General features: G+C 44.5%; 1 protein-coding gene across 1 annotated transcript in view; it reads left to right on the top strand.

Annotated features, from left to right (window-relative positions):
• The window catches only part of LOC143775093 (uncharacterized), a 184014-nt gene that overhangs the window by 24187 nt on the left and 136719 nt on the right, over positions 1 to 23108 (top strand). Inside the window, exons 7-10 of the mRNA XM_077262932.1 lie at positions 7212 to 7405; positions 13629 to 13715; positions 15495 to 15579; positions 22725 to 22918. Coding sequence (XP_077119047.1) covers positions 7212 to 7405; positions 13629 to 13715; positions 15495 to 15579; positions 22725 to 22918 — 560 coding nt within the window. The remainder of the gene's footprint in view (positions 1 to 7211; positions 7406 to 13628; positions 13716 to 15494; positions 15580 to 22724; positions 22919 to 23108) is intronic.

The raw sequence follows: 23108 nt of genomic DNA, 5'->3' as shown, positions 1-23108 counted from the left end.
GTTGTGAGTACGCTGGTACCCCATATGTGGGGGTAAACCACTGTTTGGGCGCACGTCAGGGCTTGGAAGGGAAGTAGTGACATTTGAAATGCAGACTTTGATGGAATGGTCTGCGGGCGTCACGTTGCATTTGCAGAGCCCCTGATGTGCCTAAACAGTAGAAACACCCCACAAGTGACCCCATTTTGGAAACTATACCCTCCAAGGAACTTATCTAGATGTGTGGTGAGCACTTTCAACCCCCAAGTGCTTCACATAAGTTTATAACGCAGAGCCGTGAAAATAAAAAATAATTGTTCTTTCCTCAAAAATTATGTTTTAGCAAGTAATTTTTTATTTTCGCAAGGGTAACAGGAGAAATTGGACCCTAATAGTTGTTGCCCAGTTTGTCCTGAGTACGCTGGTACCCCATATGTGGGGGTAAACCACTGTTTGGGCGCACGTCGGGGCTTGGAAGGGAGGGAGCACCATTTGAATTTTTGAACGCAAGATTGGCTGGAATCAATGGTGGCGCCATGTTGCGTTTGGAGACCCCTGATGTGCCTAAACAGTGGAAACCCCTCAATTCTAACTTCAACACTAACCCCAACACACCCCTAACCCTAATCCCAACTGTAGCCATAACCCTAATCACAACCCTAACCACAACACACCCCTAACCACAACCCTAACCCCAACACACCCGTAAGCCTAATCCCAACCCTAACCCTAATCCCAACCCTAACCCTAATCCCAACCCTAACCACAACTGTAACCCCAACACACCCTTAACCCTAACCACAAGCCTAATCTTAACCCTATTTCCAACCCTAGCCCTAATTTCAACCCTAACTCTAATTCCAACCCTAACCCTAAGGCTATGTGCCCACGTTGCGGATTCGCGTGAGATTCTTCCGCACGATTTTTGAAAAATCTGCAGGTAAAAGGCACTGTGTTTTACCTGCGGATTTACAGCAGATTTCCAGTGTTTTTTGTGCGGATTTCACCTGCGGATTCCTATTGAGGAACAGGTGTAAAACGCTGCGGAATCCGCACAAAGAATTGACATGCTGCGGAAAATACAACGCAGCGTTTCTGCACGGAATTTTCCGCACCATGGGCACAGAGGATTTGGTTTTCCATAGGTGTACATGGTACTGTAAACCTCATGGAAAACTGCTACGAATTCGCAGCGGCCAATCCGCTGCGGATCCGCGGCCAATCCGCTGCGGATTTCACCCAAATCTGCACTGTGTGCACATGCCCTAACCCTACCCCTAACCCTAGTTCTAACCCTAGTTCTAACCCTAACCCTAGTCGAAAAAGAAAAAAATATATTTTATTTATTTTTATTATTGTCCCTACCTATGTGGGTGATAAAGGGGGGGTCATTTACTATTTTTTTTATTTTGATCACTGTGATAGGCTATATCGCAGTGATCAAAATATATCTGAAACGAATCTGCCGGCCGGCAGATTCGGCGGGCGCACTGCGCATGCGCCCGCCATTTTGGAAGATGGCGGCGCCCATGGAGAAGACGAACGGTCGCCGGGAGGCCCGGTAAGTATCAAGGGGGTGATCGGATCACGGGGGGGGGGGACCGGAGCACAGGGGGAGCGGACAGGACGACGGGGGGAGCGGACAGGACGACTTAGGGGGGCGGACCACATAACGGAGGACTGGGGAGGAGATCGGTGGGTGTGGGGGGGTACAGATTAGGTTTTCCAGCCATGGCCGATGATATTGCAGCATCGGCCATGGCTGGATTGTAATATTTCACCGTTTTTTGGGGTGAAATATTACAAATCGCTCTGATTGGCAGTTTCACTTTCAACAGCCAATCGGAGCGATCGTAGCCACGAGGGGGTGAAGCCACCCCCCCTGGGCTGAAGCACCACTCCCCCTGTCCCTGCAGATCGGGTGAAATTGGAGTTAACCCTTTCACCCGATCTGCAGGGACGCGATCATTCTGTGACACAGCATATGCGTCACAGGTCGGATTGGCACCGACTTTCATACGCTGTGTCACTGGTCGGGAAGGGGTTAATGCAGTGTTGCAACGACCAAACAAAACCACGTAATTCTGGGGTTTTGACTTTTTTCTCGCTATGCCGTTTATCAATCAGGTTAATCCTTTTTGTTATTGATAGATCGGGCGATTCTGAACTCGGCGATACCAAATATGTGTAGGTTTGATTATTTTTTTATTATTATTGTTTCAATTTTAATGGGGCAAAAGGGGGGTGATTTGAACTTTTATATATATTTTTATTTTTTTCATATTTTTAAAAACTTTTTTTTTTACTTTTTGCTTCAAGGCTAAAAGCTGCCACAACTTGATTGGCTCTGCTACATAGAGGCGATGCTGAGATCGCCTCTATGTAGTAGAATTACTGCATTGTTATGAGCACCGACCATCCGGCATCAACAACCAACAATCCGGCATCAGCAACCATAGAGGTCTTAAGGAGACCTCTGGTTGTCATGCTGACGCCTGATCATGGCCGGAAGCGCGTTAAATGCCGCTGTCAGAGTTTGACAGTGGCATTTAACTAGTTAATAGGTATGGGCGGATCATGATCCGCCCACGCCTATTGTGGGCACGTGTCAGCTGTTCAAAACAGCTGAGATGTCCCGACTTTGATGCGGGCTCACCGTCGGAGCCCGCATCAAAGCAGAGGTGCTGCCTTTGGACGTACTATTCCGTCCGATGGCTGAAAGGGGTTAAATAATAATGACAACCCAAAACATCCAAATGACCCTGATCAAACGTTCACATACTCTGGTGATTTTGGCCTGATAACATGCACAGACGTTGACACAAATGGGTTTGAATGGCTACCGAAGGTAACATCCTCACCTGTGACCTGTTTGCTTGTAATCAGTGTGCGTGTATTATGGCTGAGTGAGTTTTTGGGATCTAGACAGACTCTTCCATCTTTCATCTAGCCACTGACGTTTCTGCATTGAGTCATGGGGAAAGCAAAAGAATTGGCAATGGATCTATGGGAAAAGGTAGTTGAACTGTATAAAACATTAAAGGGATACAAAAAGATATCCAAGGAGTTGGTAATGCCAGTCAGCAGCGTTCAAACTGTTTTTAACAAATGGAAAATCAGGGGCTCTGTAAAAACAAAATCACGATCAGGTAGACCAACAAAAATGTCGTCCACAACTGCCAGGAAAATTATTCGGGATTCAAAGAGAAACCCACAAATAATATCAGCTGAAATACAGGACTCTCTGAAAACTAGCAGTGTGGCTGTTTGAAGGTGCACAATAAGGAGCCACTTGAAGAAAAATGGGCTGCATGGTCGAGCCGCCAAAAGAAAGCCATTACTGCACAAATGCCACAAAGTATCTCACCTACAATGCGCAAAACGGCACATAGATAAGCCTCAAATCTTCTGGAACAAGGTACCGTATTTTCCGCTTTGTAAGACGCACTTTTATTTCCCCCAAATTGGGGGGGAATGGGGGTGCGTCTTACAATCGGAATAGTGAAAAAAAATAGGGAAAAAGAAGAAAATATTGCTTACTGAGGGGTTGGCGGTGGCTGCGGAGCAGACTGGTAGGAAGCAGGGTCACCGGTGGGGCAATGGAGCAGGCCTGGAGCTGGGGGTGGCGGCGCGGCCATCTCCGGTGTTCGGCTGTGCGCGGGTGACATAATGCTCGCCGGCGCCATTGCACTACCGGAATTCGGAATCCGGAGTTTCCGGTTTCTAGAATGAGTGCCTGTGTCTACCACACAGGACTTCAAGAAAATGGCCGCCGATCAAGTGCATGCGCAGATAATGCTCGCTGTTACTGAGCTCTCGATCTGCGCATGCGCTGCAGTAGACCAGCAAATACCAGTAGCTGGCAGCATGGAGAATTCTGGGCTCCGCCGCACACGGAGCCCTAAAGCAGAGGGGGGAGAGAAGCATGATTCTCCTCCTCCTTTGCAGGGAGAGATATTGATTGGTGGAGGGAACTGTTGCTGAGCTGTCTCCACCAATCAGATATCTTATCCCTGCACAATGTATAGTGTAACACTTGCTATTTACACTAGTCCGAGATCCTTGGGAGAGGTGAGTACACATTGGAAGTAAAGCATAACCCCCATCATCCTTCAGAATATACTGTACCAATGGGTGTATTCAGACGAATGATGGGGGTTGCAGCCATATTTGGTGTAACATCCTCCATAACAGTGCGTCATCAGCAGATCCCCCCAATAATTGTTTACCTTGCAGATCCCCATAACAGTGCATCACCACAGATCCCCATAACAGTGCGTCATCTGCAGGTCTCTCAATAAGTGTGTACCCTGCAGATTCCCCATACCAGTGCGTCACCACAGATCCCCATAACTGTGCGTCATCCGCAAAATCTTCTTGTTCAGTTGAATACAGTACATTTTTGCCTAACACCACTAGATCAACTTGTGATTTTTGGATGTGCAGCCCATATCTTTTCTACAGCAGTAGTATTCATTCATATTCTCAGTTACAATGCCCCCATAAATAAATATGAAGGACAGAGCTGACAATTGTTTCAGTACTGTATTTTGTTGCAGAAAAATACCGTACAGTTAGCTGCTGCATAGTGCGCATTTTTCAAGAATGTCAAAGCAGAAAAGGCATGCATAGAAAATTCCCTTTAAACTGGAGGTTATAAAATACGCTGAAGAGCATTGGAACAGAGCAGCAGAGAGACATTTCGGACCGCCTCCAACTGAAAAAATAAGAGAGTGGAGGAAACAGGAGGATGAGCTGCAAAAAGCAGGAAAAAGCAGATCTGGTCTTCGTAGGCGTGGTGCAAAGTGGCCAGAGTTAGACGTGGATGTAAAAGAGTGGATCATAGGCCACAGAAATAATGGCCTTTCGGTCTCAGCGAAAATGATCATATGCGAAGCCAAGCGGATTGCTGCTGAGAAAGGCATCAAGGACTTCACTGGATCACCATCATGGTGCTTCAGATTTATGAAGAGATGTGGCCTTGCTATGCGCACCGAAACTAGAATTGCGCAAAAAATGCCACAAGAATATGAAGCTAAGATTCTGTCTTTCCACAAGTTTGTAATTGACAGCAGAAAGAAAAATGGATATGAATTAGGCCAGATTGGGAATATGGATGAAGTCCCTCTAACCTTTGACGTGCCATCCAACAGAACTGTTGAGGCAAAGGGTGCCAAAACGGTAACGGTAAAAACTGCAGAACATGAAAAAAAACACTACACAGTTGTGTTGTCCTGCTGTGCCGATGGCACGAAACTACCACCAATGTTAATTTTTAAAAGAAAGACCATGCCCAAAGAAGCTATCCCACGAGGAGTTGTTGTGCACGTTCACGAGAAAGGATGGATGGACGAGAACGGAATGAGACTGTGGGTTGATAAAGTGTGGTCCAATTGTCCTGGAGGACTTCTGAAAAAAACAGCCCTGTTAGTGCTAGACCAGTTCAGGGCACATATTAGTGAAAACACAAAAAAAGTGTTTAAAGAAGTGAAGACCCATCTTGCGGTAATTCCTGGGGGGCTTACCAGCCAGCTGCAAACTCTCGATGTTTCTATAAACAAGTCGTTTAAAATCTACATGCGAAAAGAGTGGAATAAATGGATGGCTGCTGGCAATCATGACCTGACACCAACTGGACACATGAAGAGGCCCACTATCACTCAAGTTTGTGAGTGGGTGAAGACATCATGGCAATCATTAAAGGATGAAACGGTTATAAGTTCATTAAAAAAATGTGGGATTAGCAATGCCTTAGATGGCACCGAAGATGGTATGCTATATGAGGACAGTGAAGAAAGTGACACTAATGACTGTGTGGACCTGAGCTTCCTAAACTCTGACAGCAGTGATGAGGAATTCCTGGGATTCACTAGAAGATTGTGGTGCCTTAGGATTAAAGTTTCTCCTCACTTGTTAGCCAGAACATGGCTTTTGTCGTTACTTACGGTACATGGGACTGTTCTTACATGTTACCCACAATGCTGCTGTTGAGTCTATTATGTTAAAATAATATTTTGTTATTTAATTAAAGGTTTTTGCACACTATTTGGCTCAAAATATATTTTTTCTTATTTTCCTCCTCTAAAACCTAGGTGCATCTTATAATCAGGTGTGTCTTATAAAGCGAAAAAAATACGGTAATCTGTAGTGATGAGACCAATATGGAATTTTTTGTCCACAAACATAAACGTTACATTTGCATAGAGGTCAACAAGGCCGATGAGGAAAGGAACACCATTCCTACTGTAAAGCACGGAGGTGAATTGCTGATGTTTTGGGGATGTGTGTGAGCTGCAAAGGCACAGGAATCTTGGTCAAAGTTGAGGAAAAGATGAATGCAGCACATTATCAACAAATACTGGAGGCAAATTTGCAATCATGCGCATGGGACGTACTTGGACGTTCCAACATGACAACAATCCAAAGCACAAGGCCAAGTCGATCGGTCATTGGCTACAGCAGAACAGAGTGAAGGTTCTAGAGTGGCCATCTCAGTCTTCTGACCTCAATATCATTGAGCCACTCTGAGGAGATTTCAATCGCGCGGTTCATGCTAGACAGTCCAAGAATTTGCAGGAACTGGAGGCTATTTGCCAAGAAGATTGCGCATCTTTACCATCTGAGAAAATAAAGAACCTCATCCATAACTACCACAAAAGACTTTAACTTGGCATAGATGTTGAGGGGTTAATACACAGTATTAAGAAATGGGGTATGTATACTTTAGATCAGGGTCATTTGGATGTTTTGGGTTGACATTATGATTTAAAAAGAGAAAACAGTAGTTTGACAATAAATGGCTTCACCCAACCGCTAATCATGAATGGGGAAAAAGTTTTGGTGTTTTCATATTCTCTGAAAAAAGGCCAAGAAAGCAAAATTTCTGCCAGGGTATGTAAACTTTTGAGCACAACTATATGTTTACCTATATGCATATATTCGCTATATAATGTATTTATTAACCATATATATGTTTACTGATTCACTGACAAAGAAAATCTTGATTGGTTCTGATCTGCACTGTATCCTGCAACCAGCTTGATAAGCAGGTTGCTCCTGTGTGTGCATAGGGATTGTCATCTTAATTCTCTGGAGCATCACTGGGAAAAGCGATGTTCTTCAAGCTGTCCATGTAACTTCTACATGTAATTAGCATTTTTCATAATGTGGTGAGAAAATCTATTTGGACTAACTTAATTGTCTTCAAAAAACATTTTTTCCTCCATCAACAGATGCTGTATACGTGCCCAAAAGTCAGATGAAGCAAATCCGGATCGGAGCAAATATTGGTTAGATCGAGAGGTTTTCAATAAATTAACCGCGCAAAAGAGAGCTGAAGTCTTTGGCGGCTTCCGCCGCTTGACTGTACTACGGAGGCCACAGGATGAAGAGCAGTCCAATATTGCGGCCAGCATGCAGCCAGCGGGTAAGGAAAGGGTGAATCAAACACCCGAAACCCCGCCCATATGACCGCAAACCTGTCCCGCCAAATTCAGGTGACAGGTTCCCTTTAAAGATGAGACGTATCCATACATCCCAGGTCAATAAGGCACGAGTCACAGGGACGTTTGGATACGTCCAAGGTGGAAAAGGGGGTTAAAGAGAGAGGGGAAAGTGAGGGTATCAGATCATACCATCCTCCCTTGTAATTACAGACCTCAGACAAAGCTGGAGTCACCACAAAGTGCCGGGGCTCTGAGCAAGCAGAGGGGCCAACTCGCCATCGACATTGGCACACTATGGTGCCTGTGAGCAGGGAGAGTCCAGTGCCAGTGCATGCGAGTGGGCCCCCCGCTTTAATTTCCTTTTTAACCCCTTCACCCCCAAGGGTGGTTTGCACGTTAATGACCGGGCCAATTTTTACAATTCTGACCACTGTCCCTTTATGAGGTTATAACTCTGGAACGCTTCAACGGATCTTGGCGATTCTGACATTGTTTTCTCGTGACATATGGTACTTCATGATAGTGGTAAAATTTCTTTGATATTACCTGCGTTTATTTGCAAAAAAAATGGAAATTTGGCGAAAATTTTGAAAATTTTGCAATTTTCCAACTTTGAATTTTTATGCCCTTAAATCACAGAGATATGTCACACAAAATACTTAATAAGTAACATTTCCCACATGTCTACTTTACATCAGCACAATTTTGGAACCAAAATTTTTTTTTGTTAGGGAGTTATAAGGGTTAAAAGTTGACCAGCAATTTCTCATTTTTACAACACCATTTTTTTTAGGGACCACATCTAATTTGAAGTCATTTTGAGGGGTCTATATGATAGAAAATACCCAAGTGTGACACCATTCTAAAAACTGCACCCCTCAAGGTGCTCAAAACCATATTCAAGAAGTTTATTAACCCTTCTGGTGCTTCACAGGAATTTTTGGAATGTTTAAATAAAAATGAACATTTAACTTTTTTTCACAAAAAATTTACTTCAGCTCCAATTTGTTTTATTTTACCAAGGGTAACAGGAGAAAATGGACCCCAAAAGTTGTTGTACAATTTGTCCTGAGTACGCCGATACCCCATATGTGGTGGTAAATCACTGTTTGTGCGCATGACCGAGCTCGGAAGCGAAGGAGCGCCATTTGACTTTTCAATGCAAAATTGACTGGAATTGAGATGGGACGCCATGTTGCGTTTGGGGAGCCCCTGATGTGCCTAAACATTGAAACCCCCCACAAGTGACACCATTTTGGAAAGTAAACCCCCTAAGGAACTTATCTAGAGGTGTGGTGAGCACTTTGACCCACCAAGTGCTTCACAGAAGTTTATAATGCAGGACCGTAAAAATAAAAAATCACATTTTTTCACAAAAATTATTTTTCGCCCCCAATTTTTTATTTTCCCAAGGGTAAGAGAAGAAATTGGACCCCAAAAGTTTTTGTACAATTCGTCCTGAGTACGCTGATACCCCATATGTGGGGATAAACCACTGTTTGGGCGCATGGGAGACCTCGGAAGGGAAGGAGCGCCGTTTGACTTTTCAATGCAAAATTGACAGGAATTGAGATGGGACGTCATGTTGCGTTTGGAGAGCCACTGATGTGCCTAAACATTGAAACCCCCCACAAGTGACACTATTTTGGAAAGTAGACCCCCTAAGGAACTTATCTAGAGGTGTGGTGAGCACTTTGACCCACCAAGTGCTTCACAGAAGTTTATAATGCAGAACCGTAAAAATAAAAAAAATCACATTTTTTCACAAAAATTATTTTTCGCCCCCAATTTTTTATTTTCCCAAGGGTAAGAGAAGAAATTGGACCCCAAAAGTTTTTGTACAATTCGTCCTGAGTACGCTGATACCCCATATGTGGGGATAAACCACTGTTTGGGCGCATGGGAGACCTCGGAAGGGAAGGAGCGCCGTTTGACTTTTCAATGCAAAATTGACAGGAATTGAGATGGGACGTCATGTTGCGTTTGGAGAGCCACTGATGTGCCTAAACATTGAAACCCCCCACAAGTGACACTATTTTGGAAAGTAGACCCCCTAAGGAACTTATCTAGAGGTGTGGTGAGCACTTTGACCCACCAAGTGCTTCACAGAAGTTTATAATGCAGAACCGTAAAAATAAAAAATCACATTTTTTCACAAAAATTATTTTTCGCCCCCAATTTTTTATTTTCCCAAGGGTAAGAGAAGAAATTGGACCCCAAAAGTTTTTGTACAATTCGTCCTGAGTACGCTGATACCCCATATGTGGGGATAAACCACTGTTTGGGCGCATGGGAGAGCTCGGAAGGGAAGTAGCACCGTTTGACTTTTCAATGCAAAATTGACAGGAATTGAGATGGGACGCCATGTTGCGTTTGGAGAGCCACTGATGTACCTAAACATTGAAACCCCCCACAAGTGACACCATTTTGTAAAGTAGACCCCCTAAGGAACTTATCTAGATGTGTTTTGAGCGCTTTGACCCACCAAGGGCTTCACAGAAGTTTATAATGCAGAGCCGTAAAAATAAAACTAAAATTTTTTCCCACAAAAATTATTTTTCAGCCCCCAGTTTTGTATTTTCCCGAGGGTAACGGGAGAAATTGGACCCCAAAAGTTGTTGTCCAATTTGTCCTGAGTGCGCTGATACCCCATATGTGGGGGGGAACCACCGTTTGGACGCATGGAAGGGCTCGGAAGTGAAGGAGCGCCATTTGGAATGCAGACTTAGATGGAATGGTCTGCAGTCGTCACATTGCGTTTGCAGAGCCCCTAATGTACCTAAACAGTAGAAACCCCCCACAAGTGACACCATGTTGGAAAGTAGACCCCCTAAGGAACTTATCTAGATGTGTGGTGAGCGCTTTGACCCACCAAGGGCTTCACAGAAGTTTATAATGCAGAGCCGTAAAAATAAAACTAAAATTTTTTCCCACAAAAATTATTTTTCAGCCCCCAGTTTTGTATTTTCCCGAGGGTAACAGGAGAAATTGGACCCCAAAAGTTGTTGTCCAATTTGTCCTGAGTGCGCTGATACCCCATATGTGGGGGGAACCACCGTTTGGATGCATGGGAGGGCTCGGAAGGGAAGGAGCGCCATTTGGAATGCAGACTTAGATGGAATGGTCTGCAGGCGTCACATTGCGTTTGCAGAGCCCCTAATGTACCTAAACAGTAGAATCCCCGCACAAGTGACCCCATTTTGGAAACTAGACCCCCCAAGGAACTTATCTAGATGTGTTGTAAGAACTTTGAACCCCCAAGTGTTTCACTACAGTTTATAACGCAGAGCCGTGAAAATAATTTTTTTTTTTTTTTTCCCACAAAAATTATTTTTTAGCCCCCAGTTTTGTATTTTCCCAGGGGTAACAGGAGAAATTGGACCCCAAAGGTTGTTGTCCTATTTGTCCCGAGTACGCTGCTACCCCATATGTTGGGGTAAACCCCTGTTTGGGCACACGGGAAAGCTCGGAAGGGAAGGAGCACCGTTTTACTTTTTCAACGCAGAATTGGCTGGAATTGAGATCGGACGCCATGTCGCGTTTGGAGAGCCCCTGATGTGCCGAAACAGTGGAAACCCCCCAATTATAACTGAAACCCTAATCCAAACACACCCCTAACCCTAATCCCAACAGTAACCCTAACCACACCTCTAACCCTGACACACCCCTAACCCTAATCCCAACCCTATTCCCAACCGTAAATGTAATCTAAACCCTAACCGTAACTTTAGCCCCAACCCTAACCCTAACTTTAGCCCCAACCCTAACTGTAGCCTTAACCCTAGCTCCAACCCTAGCCCTAATGGGAAAATGGAAATAAATACATTTTTTTTTTCCCTAACTAAGGGGGTGATGAAGGGGGGTTTGATTTACTTTTATAGCGAGTTTTTTAGCGGATTTTTATGATTGGCAGCCGTCACACACTGAAAGACGCTTTTCATTGCAAAAAATATTTTTTGCGTTACCACATTTTGAGAGCTATAAATTTTCCATATTTTGGTCCACAGAGTCATGTGAAGTCTTGTTTTTTGCGGGACGAGTTGACGTTTTTATTGGTAACATGTTCGGACACGTGACATTTTTTGATCGCTTTTTATTCCGATTTTTGTGAGGCAGAATGACCAAAAACCAGCTATTCATGAATTTCTTTTGGGGGAGGCGTTTATACCGTTCCGCGTTTGGTAAAATTGATAAGCAGTTTTATTCTTCGGGTCAGTACGATTACAGTGATACCTCATTTATATTATTTTTTTATGTTTTGGCGCTTTTATATGATAAAAACTATTTTATGGAAAAAATAATTATTTTTGCATCGCTTTATTCTCAGGACTATAACTTTTTTATTTTTTTGCTGATCATGCTGTATGGCGGCTCGTTATTTGCGGGACAAGATGACGCTTTCAGCGGTACCATGGTTATTTATATCTGTCTTTTTGATCGCGTGTTATTCCACTTTTTGTTCGGCGGTATGATAATAAAGCGTTTTTTGCCTCGTTTTTTTTTTTTTTTTTTCTTACGGTGTTTACTGAAGGGGTTAACTAGTGGGCCAGTTTTATAGGTCGGGTCGTTACGGACGCGGCGATACTAAATACGTGTACTTTTATTGTTTTTTTTATTTTATTTAGATAAAGAAATGTATTTATGGGAATAATATATTTTTTTTTTTTTTCATTATTTTGGGTTTTTTTTTTTTTTTTTTTTTTTTTTTTTTACACATTTGGAAATTTTTTTTTTAACTTTGTTACTTTGCCCCAGGGGGGGACAATACAGATCGGTGATCTGCCAGTTTGCATAGCACTCTGACAGATCACCGATCTGAGAGAAGTGCAGGCTGCTTCACAGTGCCTGCTCTGAGCAGGCTTCTGTGAAGCCACCTCCCTCCCTGCAGGACCCGGATCCGCGGCCATCTTGGATCCGGGTCTGGAGCAGGCAGGGAGGGAGGTAAGACCCTCGCAGCAACGCGATCACATCGCGTTGCTGCGGGGGGCTCAGGGAAGCCCGCAGGGAGCCCCCTCCCTGCGCGATGCTTCCCTGCACCGCCGGCACATCGCGATCATGTTTGATCGCGGTGTGCCGGGGGTTAATGTGCCGGGAGCGGTCCGTGACCGCTCCTGGCACATAGTGCCGGATGTCAGCTGCGATAGGCAGCTGACACCCGGCCGCGCTCCCCCCGTGAGCGCCGCCGATCGCGCTGGACGTACTATCCCGTCCGTGGTCATGGGGGCCCACCCCACCTCGACGGGATAGTACGTCCGATGTCAGGAAGGGGTTAAAATGTGGAGCCCAAAACTGTATTCCATATTCTAGACGTGGCCTCACCAGTGGTTTATAAAGGGGTCATAATACGTTGGGATCTCAGGATTTTATCTCTGTTTTTATACACCCTATAATCTTGTTTGCTTTTGCGGCTGCTGCTTGACATTAAGTACTGCTGCTCATCTTACTTGTAACGAGAATACCTAAGTCCTTCTTTTGATCTGTAGTCCCGAGTATACTCCCATTTAATGTATGTGCAGGAATAATGTAGGTTTGACTGCTCAAGTTAGTGTCCTTTAGCAAACACATGGGATGTCTCCATACCTACAAATATTAAATGAGACACCTGGTCTCCATTTTAATTGCCATTCCACGCCCCCGAGATGGGGATGTTTGATCATCCAGTCCCACCCATCTGACTGCTCACAAAACCTGGCCCTGATTCGTCTCATTAATATTCTCAGCACTATACTGGCTGGAGCCTGCTTTCTTGGGCTTACTTTACCTAAGCTACCAACCTCAGGGATACATATGTTCCCTCAAGGACCAGTCCGGCGGCCATCTTACAGGTGATTTCTGAATGTAATGATAATAAGACTGCTGGAAAATCTTCTGCACAGAACAGGGTTAGGGTATTGTGATTAGTGATGAGCGAGCATGTTCGCATAAGGTGTTATCCGAGCACGCTCAAGTGCTAATAGAGTACATCCTGCGTGCTCGAAAAATAAGGGTGAGTCGCCGCAGCTGCATGCCCCTCTTGTGTACGACAGCCACAATACATGCAGGGATTGCCTGTTTGTTAGGAATCACTATTATTGGTGTATGACAATTGCAATATTTCCGATCTATTAATTTAAAAAATATGAAGACAATAATATGGAAAATGAAAAAAAAAACAACATTTTTTCAATAATGATTTATTGTATCCTTATCGTAATAATGATCTAGAAGTTCAAAAGAAAAAGAAGGTCAAGCGGGCACCACCACAACATCTAGACAGTTCCCCTGACGAAGCTACCGTGTGCAGCGACCCGCGTAGGCAGACAGCTGGCTCCAGCCTTCCTAGTGAGTATACGCTATGTAATTATGCTGTTTTGTATTGTGGGTAATGCATGTATCGGGTATATAGGTGGGGAAGCCCCCATCAGTATATATATATATATATAGATACAGACTGTATACCAGCATATGTCTTTTCAACCTGGTATGGTAACTGATAGAGGTCACATGAAAACAAGCCATTTTTTGAGTCACAGGTGGATTAATCCCATTTATTCATTGCAGCACAGGATTAATAGAGTCTATGTGCCAGGACCTAGTGGGATTTCATGGTGGACAATTTATTGACTACTGCAGAAGATACCTGTTTTCTAACATTTCAGACAAATTTAAGGGGGACTCGACACCGATACCTGATACGGATGCATGTGCATTGCTCATATTGTATGAATTGTATGATACTCACTGGGTGGACCTTAGGGATTATTTTTCCTGTGAGCCAGCTATTTTTCGTGTCCTCATATACTGAGGACATTGAACATGTTTGGGTATGTTTTTACATGCTGTTTTCAATGTTTTTATGTCCAGAAGCACTGTAAATTAGTCTCAATAAAGCTTTTTTCACTTTGAATATAACAGCTGTGTGTGCACTATTATTGCGCTCTTTCTTTTTCGTCTATTTACAAATGATCTAGAAGTTCTCTTTTACAATTAAATCCTGGTTGAATTCTTTAGTTTTAATTCCGTCTCATAAAAATGTTATCTCGAGTCCTCGCCTTTGTTGGACATATTACAAGGGTTGTTAGGATGATGCATAAAAATACAAAGCCAATCCTCACCGCTCCCCCACTACACCAACCCCACTGTGTTGGCCTACAGCCGGCACATGCCCGAGTGTGGAATGTCGTCACTAATTACAGACAGGAAGAGCATCATTTCGGAAAGGAATGGGCTTGCATAAGTGCTGGACCCTTTTTTACCCTATGGTACTGAGCTTACCTGAGGCTTGATGGTCTGCAAGCTGTCCATGTATCTTCTAAGTGTAATTAGCACTTTTCACAGTGTGGTGAGAACATCTTTCTGGACTAACTTAAAGTGAACCTGTCACCAGGTTTGGCTGATATACGATACGGCCACCGCCTTTCAGGGCTTATCTATACCATTATATAGTGCTGCAGATAAGCCCCCGATCCGACCTGTAAGATAAGAAAAATAAGTTTTATTATACTCACCTGGGGGGCGGTCCGATGGGTGTCGCAGGTCCGGGTCCGGCACCTCCCATCTTCTCATGATGGCCGCCCTGCTGCTTGCTTCATGGCTCCCCAGCACCGCGCTCCAGCACAGGTATACTTATCTGCCCTGTTGAGGGCACAGTACTGCAGTGCGTAGGTGCCGGGCCTCTGACCTTTCCTGCCACCTCCGCACTGCAGTTCTTTCCTCTGCCCTCAACAGGGCAGATAAGTATGCCTGCGCATGGCTATGATGCAAGCAGGAGGGCGGCGATCATAAGAAGATGGGAGGCGCCTGACCTGGACCTGCAGTACCTATCGGACCGGACCGCCCCCGGGTGAGTATAATAAGACGTATTTTTCTTATCTTTCAGGTCGGATCGGGGGCTTATCTGCAGCATTACAGAATGCTGTAGATGAGCCCTGAAAGGTGATGGCCGCATCAGCCAAACCTGGTGGCAGGTTCACGTTAATTGTCTTCATAAAACATTATATCATCTGTGTTAAATTACTAGACTTGTAAAGACTTGATTGAAAGAGGCAAGAAAATTTCATATAATGAAACATTTTGTTTTTCCGTCAACAGATCCTATAAAAATCCGCAATTCCAGCTATGACCAGGTTATGGAAAAATCAAAACAGCGCGGAATGTATATCAGCGAGGACGGCAGGTAAAGTCTTAAAGAATTTCTGATTCTTCACAATTGGCCCTCAGGCTGTCCTACTGGAAGTGAAAAAATAGAATATATTTTTATGTATACATATATATATATATATATATATATATATATATATATATATATATATATATATATATATATATATATATATATATACACACATACAGTCGTTCTCAAAAGTTTACATACCCCAGCAGAATTCAGAAATTCAGAATTGTTGCTTTCCTGGCCTTTTTTTCAGAGAATATGAATGATGACACCCAACCCTTTTCTCTTCTCATGGATAGTGGTTGGGTGAGGCCATTTATTAGCAAACTACTGTGTTCTTTCTTTTTAACCCCTTCACCCCCGGAGCTTTTATTGTTTTTCGCTCCCCTCCTTTTCAGAGCCATAACTTTTTTATTTTTCCATCAGTATTGCCATGTGAGGGCTTCTTTTTTCCAGGACGAGTTGTTCTTTTGAGTGGCACCATTGTTTTACCATGTTGTGTACTAGAAATTTTGAGAAAAATTCCATGTGCAGTGAAATTGCAAAAAAAGTGCGATCCCACACTTGTTTTTTGTTTGGCTTTTTTGCTAGGTTCACTAAATGCTAAAACTGACCTGCCATTATTATTCTCCAGGTCATTTTGAGTTTATAGACACCAAATATGTCTAGGTTCTTTCAAATTTCAAACTTTACTAAAAAAAGTATCGGTGGGGGCGGCCATCTTCCTTTGGCCGCGCGTGCGCAGAAGCGGCGCTCTGCTGGCCACAGCTTCAAGAAAATGGCCGCGGGATGCCGCGCGTGCGCAGATGGAGATGCTGACGCCTGATCATGGCCGGAAGCGCGTTAAATGCCGCTGTCAGAGTTTGACAGTGGCATTTAACTAGATAATAGGTATGGGCGGATCATGATTACGCCCACGCCTAGTGGGCACATGTCAGCTGTTCAAAACAGCTGAGATGTCCTGACTTTGATGCGGGCTCACCGTCGGAGCCCGCATCAAAGCGGGAGGTGCTGCCTTTGGACGTACTATTCCGTCCGATGGCTGAAAGGGGTTAAATAATAATGACAACCCAAAACATCCAAATGACCCTGATCAGAAGTTCACATACTCTGGTGATTTTGGCCTGATAACATGCACAGACGTTGACACAAATGGGTTTGAATGGCTACCAAAGGTAACATCCTCACCTGTGACCTGTTTGCTTGTAATCAGTGTGCGTGTATTATGGCTGAGTGAGTTTTTGGGATCTAGACAGACTCTTCCATCTTTCATCTAGCCACTGACGTTTCTGCATTGAGTCATGGGGAAAGCAAAAGAATTGGCAATGGATCTATGGGAAAAGGTAGTTGAACTGTATAAAACATTAAAGGGATACAAAAAGATATCCAAGGAGTTGGTAATGCCAGTCAGCAGCGTTCAAACTGTTTTTAACAAATGGAAAATCAGGGGCTCTGTAAAAACAAAATCACGATCAGGTAGACCAACAAAAATGTCGTCCACAACTGCCAGGAAAATTATTCGGGATTCAAAGAGAAACCCACAAATAATATCAGCTGAAATACAGGACTCTCTGAAAACTAGCAGTGTGGCTGTTTGAAGGTGCACAATAAGGAGCCACTTGAAGAAAAATGGGCTGCATGGTCGAGCCGCCAAAAGAAAGCCATTACTGCACAAATGCCACAAAGTATCTCACCTACAATGCGCAAAACGGCACATAGATAAGCCTCAAATCTTCTGGAACAAGGTACCGTATTTTCCGCTTTGTAAGACGCACTTTTATTTCCCCCAAATTGGGGGGGAATGGGGGTGCGTCTTACAATCGGAATAGTGAAAAAAATAGAGAAAAAGAAGAAAATATTGCTTACTGAGGGGTTGGCGGTGGCTGCAGAGCAGACTGGTAGGAAGCAGGGTCACCGGTGGGGCAATGGAGCAGGCCTGGAGCTGGGGGTGGCGGCGCGGTCATCTCCGGTGTTTGTCGCTGTCATCTCCGGTGTTCGGCTGTGCGCGGGTGACATAATGCTCGCCGGCGCCATTGCACTTTCGGAATCCGGAGTTTCCGGTTTCTAGAATGAGTGCCTGTGTCTACCACACAGGACTTCAACAAAATGGCCGCCGATCCAGCGCATGCGCAGATAATGCTCGCTGTTACTGAGCTCTCGATCTGCGCATGCGCTGCAGTAGACCAGCAAATACCAGTAGCTGGCAGCATGGAGAATTCTGGGCTCCACCGCACACGGTGCCCTAAAGCAGAGGGGGGAGAGAAGCATGATTCTCCTCCTGCTTTGCAGGGAGAGATATTGATTGGTGGAGGGAACTGTTGCTGAGCTGTCTCCACCAATCAGATATCTTATCCCTGCACAATGTATAGTGTAAGGGTACCGTCACACAGTACCATTTACATCGATACGACGGCACGATTCGTGACGTCGTAGCATCGTATGATTATCGCTCCAGCGTCGTAGACTGCGGTCACACGTTGCAATCACGGCGCTGGAGCGATGCCGAAGTCCCCGGGTAACCAGGGTAAACATCGGGTTACTAAGCGCAGGGCCGCGCTTAGTAACCCGATGTTTACCCTGGTTACCAGCGTAAACTTAAAAAAAAAATAACAGTACATACTCACATTCCGGTGTCTGTCCCCCGGCGTTCTGCTTCTCTCCACTGTGTAAGCGCCATAGCCGGAAAGCAGAGCGGTGACGTCACCGCTGTGCTCGCTTTCCGGCTTGCCGGCGCTCACAGTGCAGAGAAGCTGAGACGCCGGGGACAGACACCGGAATGTGAGTATGTACTGTTTGTTTTTTTACGTTTACGCTGGTAACCACGGTAAACATCGGGTTACTAAGCGCGGCCCTGCGCTTAGTTACCCGATGTTTACCCTGGTTACAAGCGAACACATCGCTGGATCGCTGTCACACACAACGATCCAGCGATGTCAGCGGGTGATCAAGCGACGAAAGAAAGTTCCATACGATCTGCTACGACGTACGATTCTCAGCAGGATCCCTGATCGCTGCTGCGTGTCAGACACTGCGATATCGTATGGATATCGCTAGAACGTCACGAATCGTACCGTCGTAGCGATCAAAATGGCACTGTGTGACGGTACCCTTACACTTGTTATTTACACTAGTCCGAGATCCTTGGGAGAGGTGAGTACACATTGGAAGTAAAGCATAACCCCCATCATCCTTCAGAATATACTGTACCAATGGGTGTATTCAGACGAATGATGGGGGTTGCAGCCATATTTGTAACATCCTCCATAACAGTGCGTCATCAGCAGATCCCCCCAATAATTGTTTACCTTGCAGATCCCCATAACAGTGCGTCATCAGCAGATCCCCCAATAATTGTTAAAGGGAACCTGTCACCACGTTTTTGGAAGATGGGATAAAAATAGCGTTAAATAGGGGCAGAGGTGGGCGTTACATTAGTGTGTTTGTTATGCGTTTATTACCCACCTAAGTTGCCAAAATACCTTTGCAAAGTCTCCGTTTTCGCCTGTCAATCAGGCTGGTCTGGTCAAAAGGGCGTTGTCTTCCCCCAGATTTTGCGTAGTTTTCCGTTGGTGGCGTAGTGGTGTGCGCATGCCCAAGGTCCCGAATCCTCTGCCAGGGGATTTAAAAGAGCGCGCTGTTCGTTTTCATTGGTGATCGGTGGGCGCGGCCATCTTCCTTTGGCCGCGCGTGCGCAGAAGCGGCGCTCTGCTGGCCGCGGCTTCAGGAAAATGGCCGCCGCGATATCCATCTGCGCACGCGCGGCATCCCGCGGCCATTTTCCTGAAGCCGCGGCCAGCAGAGCGCCGCTTCTGCGCACGCGCGGCCAAAGGAAGATGGCCGCGCCCACCGATCACCAATGAAAACGAACAGCGCGCTCTTTTAAATCCCCTGGCAGAGGATTCAGGACTTTGGGCATGCGCACACCACTACGCCACCAACGGAAAACTACGCAAGATCTGGGTGAAGACAAGACGCCCTTTTGACCAGACCAGCCTGATTGACAGGCGAAAACGGAGACTTTGCAAAGGTATTTCGGCAACTTAGGTGGGTAATAAACGCATAACAAACACACTAATGTAATGCCCACCTCTGCCCCTATTTAACGCTATTTTTATCCCATCTTCCAAAAACGTGGTGACAGGTTCCCTTTAACCTTGCAGATCCCCATAACAGTGCATCACCACAGATCCCCATAACAGTGCGTCATCCGCAGGTCTCTCAATAAGTGTGTACCCTGCAGACTCCCCATACCAGTGCGTCACCACAGATCCCCATAACAGTGCGTCATCCGCAAAAACTTCTTGTTCAGTTGAATACAGTACATTTTTGCCTAACACCACTAGATCAACTTGTGATTTTTGGATGTGCAGCCCATATCTTTTCTACAGCAGTAGTATTCATTCATATTCTCAGTTACAATGCCCCCATAAATAAATATGAAGGACAGAGCTGACAATTGTTTCAGTACTGTATTTTGTTGCTGAAAAATACCGTACAGTTAGCTGCTGCATAGTGCGCATTTTTCAAGAATGTCAAAGCAGAAAAGGCATGCATAGAAAATTCCCTTTAAACTGGAGGTTATAAAATACGCTGAAGAGCATGGGAACAGAACAGCAGAGAGACATTTCGGACCGTCTCCAACTGAAAAAATAAGAGAGTGGAGGAAACAGGAGGATGAGCTGCAAAAAGCAGATCTGGTCTTCGTAGGCGTGGTGCAAAGTGGCCAGAGTTAGACGTGGATGTAAAAGAGTGGATCATAGGCCACAGAAATAATGGCCTTTCGGTCTCAGCGAAAATGATCATATGCGAAGCCAAGCGGATTGCTGCTGAGAAAGGCATCAAGGACTTCACTGGATCACCATCATGGTGCTTCAGATTTATGAAGAGATGTGGCCTTGCTATGCGCACCGAAACTAGAATTGCGCAAAAAATGCCACAAGAATATGAAGCTAAGATTCTGTCTTTCCACAAGTTTGTAATTGACAGCAGAAAGAAAAATGGATATGAATTAGGCCAGATTGGGAATATGGATGAAGTCCCTCTAACCTTTGACGTGCCATCCAACAGAACTGTTGAGGCAAATGGTGCCAAAACGGTAACGGTAAAAACTGCAGAACATGAAAAAAAACACTACACAGTTGTGTTGTCCTGCTGTGCCGATGGCACGAAACTACCACCAATGTTAATTTTTTTTAAAAAAAAACCATGCCCAAAGAAGCTATCCCACAAGGAGTTGTTGTGCACGTTCACGAGAAAGGATGGATGGACGAGAACGGAATGAGACTGTGGGTTGATAAAGTGTGGTCCAATTGTCCTGGAGGACTTCTGAAAAAAACAGCCCTGTTAGTGCTAGACCAGTTCAGGGCACATATTAGTGAAAACACAAAAAAGTGTTTAAAGAAGTGAAGACCCATCTTGCGGTAATTCCTGGGGGGCTTACCAGCCAGCTGCAAACTCTCGATGTTTCTATAAACAAGTCGTTTAAAGTCTACATGCGAAAAGAGTGGAATAAATGGATGGCTGCTGGCAATCATGACCTGACACCAACTGGACACATGAAGAGGCCCACTATCACTCAAGTTTGTGAGTGGGTGAAGACATCATGGCAATCATTAAAGGATGAAACGGTTATAAGTTCATTAAAAAAATGTGGGATTAGCAATGCCTTAGATGGCACCGAAGATGGTATGCTATATGAGGACAGTGAAGAAAGTGACACTAATGACTGTGTGGACCTGAGCTTCCTAAACTCTGACAGCAGTGATGAGGAATTCCTGGGATTCACTAGAAGATTGTGGTGCCTGAGGATTAAAGTTTCTCCTCACTTGTTAGCCAGAACATGGCTTTTGTCGTTACTTACGGTACATGGGACTGTTCTTACATGTTACCCACAATGCTGCTGTTGAGTCTATTATGTTAAAATAATATTTTGTTATTTAATTAAAGGTTTTTGCACACTATTTGGCTCAAAATATATTTTTTCTTATTTTCCTCCTCTAAAACCTAGGTGCATCTTATAATCAGGTGTGTCTTATAAAGCGAAAAAAAATACGGCAATCTGTAGTGATGAGACCAAAATGGAATTTTTTGTCCACAAACATAAACGTTACATTTGCATAGAGGTCAACAAGGCCGATGAGGAAAGGAACACCATTCCTACTGTAAAGCACGGAGGTGAATTGCTGATGTTTTGGGGATGTGTGTGAACTGCAAAGGCACAGGAATCTTGGTCAAAGTTGAGGAAAAGATGAATGCAGCACATTATCAACAAATACTGGAGGCAAATTTGCAATCATGCGCATGGGACGTACTTGGACGTTCCAACATGACAACAATCCAAAGCACAAGGCCAAGTCGATCGGTCATTGGCTACAGCAGAACAGAGTGAAGGTTCTAGAGTGGCCATCTCAGTCTTCTGACCTCAATATCATTGAGCCACTCTGAGGAGATTTCAATCGCGCGGTTCATGCTAGACAGTCCAAGAATTTGCAGGAACTGGAGGCTATTTGCCAAGAAGATTGCGCATCTTTACCATCTGAGAAAATAAAGAACCTCATCCATAACTACCACAAAAGACTTTAACTTGGCATAGATGTTGAGGGGTTAATACACAGTATTAAGAAATGGGGTATGTATACTTTAGATCAGGGTCATTTGGATGTTTTGGGTTGACATTATGATTTAAAAAGAGAAAACAGTAGTTTGATAATAAATGGCTTCACCCAACCGCTAATCATGAATGGAGAAAAAGTTTTGGTGTTTTCATATTCTCTGAAAAAAGGCCAAGAAAGCAAAAATTCTGCCAGGGTATGTAAACTTTCGAGCACAACTATATGTTTAACTATACGCATATATTCGCTATATAATGTATTTATTAACCATATATATGTTTACTGATTCACTGACAAAGAAAATCTTGATTGGTTCTGATCTGCACTGTATCCTGCAACCAGCTTGATAAGCAGGTTGCTCCTGTGTGTACATAGAGATTGTCATCTTAATTCTCTGGAGCATCACTGGGAAAAGCGATGTTCTTCAAGCTGTCCATGTAACTTCTACATGTAATTAGCATTTTTCATAATGTGGTGAGAAAATCTATTTGGACTAACTTAATTGTCTTCAAAAAACATTTTTTTCTCCATCAACAGATGCTGTATACGTGCCCAAAAGTCAGATGAAGCAAATCCAGATTGGAGCAAATATTGGTTAGATCGAGAGGTTTTCAATAAATTAACCGCGCAAAAGAGAGCTGAAGTCCTTGGCGGCTTCCGCCGCTTGACTGTACTACGGAGGCCACAGGATGAAGAGCAGTCCAATATTGCGGCCAGCATGCAGCCAGCGGGTAAGGAAAGGGTGAATCAAACACCCGAAAACCCCGCCCATATGACCGCAAACCTGTCCCGCCAAATTCAGGTGACAGGTTCCCTTTAAAGATGAGACGTATCCATACATCCCAGGTCAATAAGGCACGAGTCACAGGGACGTTTGGATACGTCCAGGTTGGAAAAGGGGGTTAAAGAGAGAGGGGAAAG

The sequence above is a fragment of the Ranitomeya variabilis genome, chromosome 5 (genome assembly GCF_051348905.1).
Source record: "Ranitomeya variabilis isolate aRanVar5 chromosome 5, aRanVar5.hap1, whole genome shotgun sequence".
In the NCBI taxonomy this organism is placed as follows: Eukaryota; Metazoa; Chordata; class Amphibia; order Anura; family Dendrobatidae; genus Ranitomeya; species Ranitomeya variabilis.
Note: the sequence above shows the minus strand (reverse complement) of the source record. Positions and strands in the feature narration are given on the sequence as shown.